This window comes from Haliotis rufescens, unplaced genomic scaffold, assembly GCF_023055435.1.
Source record: "Haliotis rufescens isolate VD_foot unplaced genomic scaffold, xgHalRufe1.0.p SCAF_7, whole genome shotgun sequence".
Taxonomy (NCBI): Eukaryota; Metazoa; Mollusca; class Gastropoda; order Lepetellida; family Haliotidae; genus Haliotis; species Haliotis rufescens.
In genome coordinates this window covers 21,493,836-21,504,264 of record NW_025964361.1, presented here as the reverse complement: position 1 = coordinate 21,504,264, position 10,429 = coordinate 21,493,836, and the positions used below count along the sequence as shown (strand labels likewise).

General features: G+C 37.4%; 1 protein-coding gene across 1 annotated transcript; it reads right to left on the bottom strand.

Annotated features, from left to right (window-relative positions):
- Positions 1-1,006: 1,006 nt before the first annotated feature.
- Positions 1,007-8,739, bottom strand: LOC124139837 (ganglioside GM2 activator-like). The gene is made up of 5 exons (XM_046507209.2): positions 8,455-8,739; positions 7,209-7,385; positions 6,266-6,436; positions 5,027-5,163; positions 1,007-2,791 (listed from the first exon to the last, which is right to left on the bottom strand). Coding segments are annotated over exons 1-5 (675 nt in total). The 5' UTR covers positions 8,644-8,739; the 3' UTR covers positions 1,007-2,790.
- Between the last annotated feature and the right edge of the window lie 1,690 nt (positions 8,740-10,429).

Here is a 10,429-nt window from a genome sequence, read left to right as displayed (position 1 = left end):
CATATCACAGTGGCCAGCAAATAATAGTCTAGGCCAGACAAGCCAAAGAATGAGTCACGTCCCGCGTCATCAGGGTGTACAGCCAACATTGTGCCAACATCACCATATGTAGGATTTCAGTCTCCAGGAACAGATGGAAATCACTAGTCACGCATACACGCAACTGGCGTATGTGGCACATTTTCGACAGAACGTCACAGCATTTTAAACATAATTATTTTATAAAGGTCTTAAAAGACTTAAAAAGGACTAATGACATATTGAAGGAAAAGTACTAATACCCAGTGTGTAAATAACACATGAGTAAATATTCAGTGGCTCAAAACATTAACTGGACTGGACCCTTGGAGATCACAATCAATTCAATTAGACAAACACATGCAACATTCAGCCAACATATAATCTTATGGTTTGAAATATTTTTCCATGACAAAGAAATGAATACTGTAAAAGCATCCATTGCGTCACTTTCCTTATACTCGGTTCTAATGTGTCAATAAGGGGGAACAAGCCTATATTAACAACCCTCAAACTATGGTAGCGACAGGAACGTATGTACACATCAAGGATCTTGAATGTGGGAGCTCACACTACCTAAGTGTGAACCTGTACATATGGCAGAACTGACAAATGCTGACACTTGAAAGAGGAGGGGTACTTACATACTCTCCGGATCCACCAGATACCAGAAGCAGGGCACTTAGTTTCAGAACAGCAGACATTGGTCAGCCTTTAAATATGTTCAGTTGAAGTCCGCAGCTGATGTTTTCAAAGAAAGACAAACTGTGGACAATGTGTTGCATTGGTGTTAAGTCTACAATCATGGAACACAGGTGAGGCCCAGTAACACTGATGACATCTCTCCTACAGCCCCTCCACTCTGCATTTCTGCACTGTATAATAATCCAACAACTGGTTCTGATAGTTGGGAGTACTTAGAACAAGGAGATAATCGTACTGTGGTCTCAACTTGGAGGCTAACTGATGAAAGACAAAGAAAAACAGATTTCTTTTATAAAATGTTTTATTCTGAGACCAAATTTCACACAATAGATGTAAACTGACAATGAGTATTTGAGTGAGCATGAACTTCCACCACCCTTGGCAATATTCAAAGAACATTAGGGCAGTGGACACCAAGAATCAGCTGCCCCAAATGTACCCATGTGGAGAATGAAACCCAGGTTTTTAACCTCCAGGCTACCCAGGGCTTGATTTAGCTATATAAAATATGCACAAGTGCAACCTTTTATTGAAAAATAATACCTAATGTCTACATGCGCAAAGTGCATGTCAAACTTTTTCAAATTTGTCCCTGACTAAACCGTACTTGTTTCCACAAAACATCTTTGATCACACTCAATACTTCTAAAGTATATTTGCCATACATACATCACTAATCCCTGTGTTAAGTGTAAGTTGTCATGCTTTCTTAGGCTTGACGTCACCACACTATGGGTACTTTAAGATAATGTGCATGTTTCTATTACGCCTTACAGCAATATGTCATTAACTTGTGTGAACCTGGCAACAGACTGGCTTATGTTTCAACTTAAATTTATGGGACCAGAGTGTAACCTGGTTTTATCTGGTGTCCATGTCAACATGCACTGCACAAGTTAAATCAAGTTCTTTAAATCAAACCCTGTTACCCAATGGCCAAAATGCAACGAAAGGAGGAGGACAGGAGCACAATTATGTCACAGTATTGGAAATAAGCCCAAGGTGTGGTCAGTGACCACTGACAGGCTATTATGAAAAAAAACCTACTTTGTCAGTGGATCAATAAAACAATATAAAACAAAACAAAATGTTGTTGATTTAAAAAACCCTCTAGCTCATACATCTGATACATCTCCAAAGGAAACAGTGTTATGTGTTGGGCCCATGAATTAATGATTATAAACACTTCAGATTCACTGTATCCTTCGGGTAGGTCTCTGTGTTCATTCCACAAGTATCCATGCAACAACGACATTTCATCATAACCAATCATCATCAGAAATATACACTGCTAATTGCACTTCATGCATACTCCACATACAAACAAATACCAGGATAAGAGAAACACTTCAGATGATCAATAGTCTCATATACCTTAGCCCTTGGTAAGTTTGTCAAATGATGCTGAAGTTTTGACGGCTTTCATATTCTAGCATTATTAAGAAAAATCATTTACAATTACAGGCCACACTTGTAAATGACACAAACAAACCACCTATCTATGCCTGGGAACTCGGATTAAAAAAAATTTCATAAATTGCATAAAACCCATTTGTATACATTGCAGTGTCAAGAGTTCTCTCCCTTGATAATTATGATAGCATATCACAATGGCATGCATTCATTTACAGGTGAAACATTGATATATTTTTTCATAATTTATTTCGTATGTAAACTGCATATAAAAAATAGTAGCAATCTCAAAAGACCTCATCTTGAAATTTTATGCATTGTTGAATTCAATATTTGTTATCTTAGATAAATTACAAACAACACAAAAAAGACACTTACTCAAATTCACCCTTTGACATGTTTGACTTATTCACTGTGGTAGATCTACCATTATACAAAAAATGTTTTAAAACACACATTACAAAAAACAAAACATTTCATAAATGAATTTGTTGCACTTTTAATTTTTTGAAAATAAATATGAGTCTTAAAAACATACTATTCTGCACATAAAACAGACATATGGAATGTGATGAAAGAACATGGACAATTTCGTGATTCTGTTGCATTGTCTTCAACTTGTTCCTGGTAATGTTGTATCCTGTTCAACATCATTCTGAAAAAAAAGAACAAAACACATTAATGAGATGTGTTGCATGCCGTACCAGACAAGAAGAAATTTGTGTTTTAGTTGAATATGGATAAATCAATCATTTTAATGAGCATAAAATTTAAAAAAAAGTAATTTGTTGCAGTTATGGCAGGTTATACTAAAACCTGATTGGTTGATTGGCAAATGCCAGCCATGCATTTATTGTGATTGTCACTGATATTATTGATAATTTTATGCTAAAATGACTTGGTCCAAAATTCTGCACCTTGTTACAAGATTGACTTGGAATCAATATTTGAGTGATAATGTTCAAATCTGGACAAGCAGATAAGATCAGGTTCGTTGTCCAGGGCCTGATTGACAAAGTTCACATGTTAACACCACAGTAAATTCCTGTGAAATGTACAAACAATGAACCCCTTATGTATCATGACTCAACAGCTGCTGGTTAAAATAATGCACTCTTTTTGAGATTTCTCCATTTAGCCACATTGTCAGACTATTGATCTCCTGAGGTGGCCAATCAACCAAGTACTATCCATACCAAGCATCCATTGTGACATCCAATTTCTATGTAGGCTGAACATTTCCATGTTCTTATGACATAAATAGGTATAATGCCATCCATTCTGCTCATAGTTTTTGCATACCGATATTCAATGACTGAATCTGGTTTTATGTTGATTGACATTATTTCAATGATATCATTGCATGTCAGCCTAATGTATGAAAATAGCACAAAGGCATATTGAAACTGAGATGTATGTTTGTGTATATGAGTGTGTATATAACCTAAGATTGTAAATTGGAAATCTGTGAGGAATCTGGGTTAGAATAGGTCCTTTGCGGTCGTAAGAGGCGACTTAAAGGATCAAGTGGTAAGGCTCAGTGCAATCTCATTAAAATCCCAACGTAGTTCTTGCTATCGCTAAACAAAGATCTGAGGACATCCCATTACGGGTCACGTCAGATCGACCTTTCATCCAACCAATCAGAGCGTCGCTTACCAGATCATGAAAGTGAAAGTCGGAATGTGTTTTCTAATCATGCAACCTCGAAATATTTAACAGAGGGTATTCCGAAGGACAGTTACAGGTTTTATGATTATATCCATACAATCTAGGCCATCTATAAGCCTTTCTTTTTATCAATTTTAAATTTTTTAATCAAATATGTTTCGAAGCGTCGTCGCCAGTTTGAAACTAGTGTCGTAAAGCTCGAGAAAGCTGCCTTCTGATTGGCTCTATCGATTTCTTGTCAGTAATTTCATTGGTCGGTCACAGTCCGTGAAATGTCGTTCTGATGGGACCCGTAATGGGATGTCCTCAGATCTTTGTTTAGTGGTAGCGAAAACTAATATCTGATTTTAATGAGTTTGGGCTCAGTGAGTTGGTTGATGTCGTGTCAACATACCCTGTCACACAGCTGGAATTTTGCTGCGTTAAACAACAGCATCTTTTTAGCAGCATGCTCTCTGATATATGACACTGTTTCTAAGTTTTTGTTTACGTTCTCATTGTTTTCTGTTGCCGATGCCATGTGTATTGTAGACATCCGACTGTTTCTGTTGCAGTCTGTCAGTTTTCATTGGTAGGCTGCTGATGAGGCTGGTAATTTGCAGCATCTGGTGTACACCTGTTCACATCCAGACTGTCATACACACTGAATCAGTGTCAACAAATAGTGCTCTCTGGCCATGATGACAAGCAAACTCATGGTAGGCCATGCATGTATGTGTTGGTGGTATGGTGAAGCCTTTACTCTGAAAAGGAGCTATTTGTAGGACCAGGCTATACAGCAATGTTAGAATTGTGGCCATCTTAAGTCCAACTTCATGTTCTGGTAGACATTGCAACACAGCAATATTCCAGCTATATGACAACAGCCTGTAAATAAGTAAGCCTTGACCAAAACCAGGGATTGATTTTATGAACAACCATCCATGCAACTGGGGTATGGTGAAACACAATCTACTAAGTTACCAATGAACTCTCCCCCTTGGGGGTATCATGTCTTTAAAGAACTTGTGATATAAATGAAGCCAGTTACATCCATTGAAGCATACATATCCAAAATATGAATAATTGGGTACTGAGTATGTCCTGAAAGCATTTCTGTAAAATACTGAAAACTGCATCGATTAGGAACTAATGTCATGTTGAAATGAGGTACAAAAAGAAAACTAAATAATTCAAACTTTCAATTTCTTCAAAATAGTTCATGAATATGAATACTTACTATGCAAAAGAGGCATAGATGTCATAGCAGCCACCATCAAGGGCGCCATGGGTTAGGTTGGCGCGGATGTGGTAGTCGCCCGATGGCAAGAAGCTGGCATCAATCTCAAAGCTGGCACCAGGAAGTGTGTATGTACCCTGAAAATAAAAACATTTATTAGTGAAATATAAAGAGTCAGTCTTATATCCCATGGCCTATTAGAAGATAAATGAAAACAGAAGGTTTGCCCGTATCCACCATGCAATTGAAGTGTCAGAATATTTAAAAAAAATGTTTTTCTTTTTTTCTTTTAATGATAAACTGACAATGGTAAGACTGATGTATTTGTTTGGGTACAGGTACACTGTGTCAGACTAATGGTGTAGCATAACTTCTAGCATCTTATCACTAGTCTCAAACAAGCAGCCATGTCTAACTTTCAGAAATTATCAATGAAAAATACAAACGATTGGACAGTGGATTTCTGACTGCACCCCTACTCTTGTAACAATACCTTTCTACTTGACAGTGAGGTAGCTTAATGACATGTCTCCAGAGGCCTTTAAATTCAATGCATGAATTTTATGTGACAGATGACACAAAGATGGTAAGCCATTTGCAGTAGGGGACGTAACCTCTACACGAGACGGTCTCCCGTCTCGCGTACAAGTGACCACCTGAGAGGGGGTCTGCGTGACTGTCTGTCGGTGGAACGTGGATTTCTGCATATTGCACAAAAATGTCTCTACAAGTGTTATTTATGAAAATAATAAAACAAAATTAAGTACAGTTATTGATCATTGTACTAGTTATCAAATGACATGAAAAAATGTCATAAGAAAAATATTAAACAGTCAAATTGGGAGACAAATGTGCAAGAATTGAGCAAAATGTTCTGTTTCTGACAGAGATTTTCTCCTATGTACATATTTTTCAGAAATTAATAAGTAGTATTTTCTAAGAGCTTACATATGAAATGTTTCATGCACACCAAGTTAGGACGATGCTGTTTACTATTTAAGTGTGCCAGCAGAAAAATGTAGAAAACATACCAGGCAAAATAAGATCATTGCACATATCGCTTTTGTTTCCATTTTCCATTTTTTGGTGCATTGTGTTTAAGTATTAGGATTTTTAGATTTTTTTGGAAAATGGAAATAAAAACAAAACATGCGGCAGGTTTTATGATGATGTGGGTGGTGCCTGAGAACCAAGATTATTATCTTTTTTAGCCTTATTTATCCAGCTTAATATACTCACTGCATTGAAGGGACATTTGCATGGTACATTGGCTGCCTTAAACGAGTCAGGACAAACTCCAATCTGATTGAGCAGTGGGCAAATGTCATTGTAAGTGCAGGAGCCAATGTTGCCAATACACGGCAGCTGAATCCAGCTCCCGGCAACCTGCTTCTCCAGCAGGACAACTCCCTGAAAAGCAACAAAAATAAAACAGACATTCATCTACTGTATTTAATTCAATGCTCAATACTTTATAGCATGATTAGATCACAGGCCTTAATATGCAAGTGAAAGGGAAAGGCTTTGTATAGAGTCCTGGACCCACATGCACAAAGCCATCTTAGCACTAAGATTATCGTAAGCCTATGTTAAAGTATGGGAGATGCAATCATCTAAATGCTAACATCGCTTTGTGCAAGTGGGCCCAGGTGACTTATCAGTGAGAATAGTTAGGAGGCATACAGCATTAAGTGTTTACACTGGTAATCATTCAACTATCTATTTCAGTCTTTCATCTTTAAAAAAAGGAGTTTGTTTAAAATGTCCTTAATATCTTATAAATCTAAAAGCATTGTACAAACTTATGAAGCTGCTGCCACCATTATGGAACTTCTATTTTCGAGTAATTTTTCATTGTTGATGGTCTGATTTTCGATGTTTATGAATTGCTTTGACATTCAATGTCATGATTTAATCATATTAAACCATACAAATGCATGCAGGGTAATTCTTTCTGCTTATTTTGAGCTTCATCTCCCTATTTTCCAACTTGACACAGAGTCGCATGCCCCTGTATTATATAATTTATACCAATCAAACAAATACGTCCGACAGGTATCCCTTGTACTGCAAGTGTTTCTCTTATCATCTTATTCTTAACTTGACAATAAGTCCAAGATTATAAACTTGATGAGACTGGGATAGGATAACAAATGAATGAAAATGTGCCCAAACAACCCACCTTAAGCTGACTTGCTACTGTCACGTTGACGGTAATGCTGAAGGAGACGGTGAGAGTTCCTGGCAGGGAGATGGGGTCGGGGGAGAACTTGATGTCATTGATGAGCAGGTTCTCCACAGACTTGTTGCCACAGTTTACCCATCTGTAATCTGTCAGACGAGTGCTTGGGTTCAGGCCCTGAACACAGTTAACAACTATAGTACATTGTGATCTTAAGATAGTAAAAAATCAAGCAAAAATACAATCAAATCAGTCAAACAACAATCACCATCGATTTAATTGTTTCCCTCTGCATTAGGGCATTGCTTTTAATAACAGAATTGAACATTGCTGCAAAAAAACAACCATGTTAATTGGTATATTAGTTAAATAATACTTAAAAAGGAAAAAATAGTAACAATGAGGGGGAAAGACAGCTAATTATGAGTCGGGTGCCTTAAAAATGCTTTGATCAGTATTTCAGTTGCATGATAGCAATACCAAGTGAAGCAAATCATTTAGAACTTTGGAGAACCCCACAAGCATTTGTATGATGCTGACAACCAAGAATCATATTCAGGACAATTCTGAATTTTAATCTCAAGCTAGATCACAGGATTGTGCCACACAATTCTGTACCACTTGGCCTCCCATGCTCGAAGACTGTTTGTTGATTAATGCCGCACTCAGCAATATTCCAGCTATATAAAGGGGGTCTGTAATATTCCAGCTACATACGGTGGACTGTAAATAATCGAGTCTAAGCCAGACAATCCAGTGATTGACATCATGAGCATCGATTCACACAATTGGGATCGATGACATGCATCAACCAAGTCAGCGAGTCTGACCACCCGATCCCATTAGTCGCCTCTTACGACAAGCATAGTCGCCTTTTAACGCAAGCATGGGTTGCTGAAGACCTATTCTACCCCGGATCTTCACGGGTGCCTCGAGACTGTAAGGAGTTCGGCACACTACATTTCAGATTTGGTGATTTCAGGTAGTCTGTTAGTTATTAGGTTACCATATTTCCTCGAATAAACACTGGGAATTCAATTAACTCTAGGTAGAGTTTATGCATGGAATCCTCCCCATCATTGTCTCTGCGATGAAACATCAGCAGTAAAGTGGGTCATAAATAATTATGGTAGATCTAAACTCTGAACTATAAGAGTAATAAATGTTATAGGAATTCTGGACCTTTCGTAAGGTGTCATGTTGCCATGACAGATATTTTTCAAATTGAACTTCATACTTGACTTACCATCTCCTTGTACACCTGTAGGGGTACATTTCTGCTGAGAGTGTGAGGCTTCATAACCAGTTGCATGAGATCCTCCATTTCAGATTGCAACCTGGAAGTTATCCTCAGAGGGTCATACTGCATCACCGCTGCGAAAGCAACGCCAAAAGCCAAAAAGGCAAAGGCGACCACACTTGAACAATACTTCATGTCTGATTGCTAAATACAGTTGTCACTGGAACGACTTCGAACAGCGTAACTCACAGCCCGGCCGGCTACACAATGTATCATGTGACTCTGCACGTGATGATTACTTTCGTATTCAGGCTACTTGACATACAACTGTTTCAATGACTCTGTGTTGTCAAAAATAGGCAGACTTGATCATAGTATTAATTATCTTTCTATTAATTTATAATATTCATCAATAATTTTTTAAAATAACATGATATAACTATGTTATCCATTTATATTATTTGTCAAATGTCTTAACCTTATTGAATATCAATAAAAGTAGTTTTAGGGAAAATATGGATACTTCGGGTCATGTTGGTTCCTGTTCACCAAGAGCCATAATGGTAACGATGTGGAGAGGTGACGCGTCGTCCTGGTTGATTATATTTGTGTTTGGGCTGAATGCAGGTACTCTAGAACAGTTGTATGAAAGGCTGCTAGGCAACAACGACACTACAAGAGCCTGAATCTAGTGACTCCAAAGCGTGTAAACCAAGCGTTTGGTGCAATAGGCCAAATGCAGGGTGAAAGTAGTGATCTGGCTAGTCCTAACAATATCAACCCTAATATATCCGCGTCATAAGGAAATGATTTGCTGCAAAATCACGAAATTCACACAAGCAAAATGAGGTTCCTCGTGAACATCAGACGAATGTCTCGTTTCCTTGTAACATACAAACAAACTATCACTGCGGTACCGCCTAGCACAGAAGTGATATATTAACGAGAGCGTAATCGCAAACATGGTTCAAGATATAAACAGGAAACGGAATTGTTTATATTGTTTTAAAAATGCCATTGTTTTTTTTGGGAAATTATTTCATTGTAAATTTAATCTGACGAACAAAGAGTTTGCCGCCGTGTTGATGCAACGCATGAAAAGGTTTCTTGTATATTTTCTGAAATAGTAACTTGGATATGGAATATGAAAACCTCAGTGTATGAGGGGGTGGCTGGGACGGTTTGGGGGACGTGTGTGACTCAAGCAACACGCACATCCAACATTAGTCTGTCATACAGATCCTGATACAAATATATCCAATACAGCCCATGCAAGTCTATAATGTTCTGCAAGTTTAGATTACTGCAGTATCAGGATATGAAGAAAGTCTTTGCATGGGCTCTTTTTAATTATATTATTATTAAGATAATTTAACAACTGTTTTCATTTCAGAGACTAGATGTTAGTCTAACCCCACATTACCTACCACATATACGCATACATTATACATATACATTTATATGTTTCCTTCCATTTTCATCTTAATTTCTAGTGTGCTATCGATCTATTTAGCCATCCATATATTTGCATGGTATCCAACGGAAGTTTGCAGATTTTTATATAAGACTAAAATAATTTTAAGTTAAATTATTCAGGTATCATTACACATTAATCTTATTATGTGATGGGATATGTTGGGGTGTTTACGCACATCATTCGGTATCACTGATTCACTATCTAGCTATACCGTAGCTCCTTTAATAAGCACTACATCCTCGAAGACCCCGGAATTCATTTATACCAGCTAGCACCAGCTTTTGTAACAAATTTTGTTATAAATAATTGTTGAGCATTTTTTTAAGTGGTGACATTTTTTCGTTTTAGTTACGCTTGTGATGCTCTTATTCATTTGTATGCATGTGTGTTTATCACTAATGTAACCAAAATATCCTTCGGGAAAATAAAGATAAATAACTTCACTAGATTGTGTTTGTTTGTTTGTTTAACGCCACATTTAGCAAATATTCCAGCTACATAACG

Excerpts from the sequence above, each read along its gene's own strand:
- LOC124139837 (XM_046507209.2), bottom strand. The coding sequence starts at position 8,643 with ATGAAGTATTGTTCAAGTGTGGTCGCCTTTGCCTTTTTGGCTTTTGGC. Across the intron at positions 6,437-7,208 it reads CAGTAGCAAGTCAGCTTAAG|GGAGTTGTCCTGCTGGAGAA; the intron begins GTGGGTTGTTTG and ends GTTGCTTTTCAG. Across the intron at positions 5,164-6,265 it reads GCAAATGTCCCTTCAATGCA|GGTACATACACACTTCCTGG; the intron begins GTGAGTATATTA and ends TTTTATTTTCAG.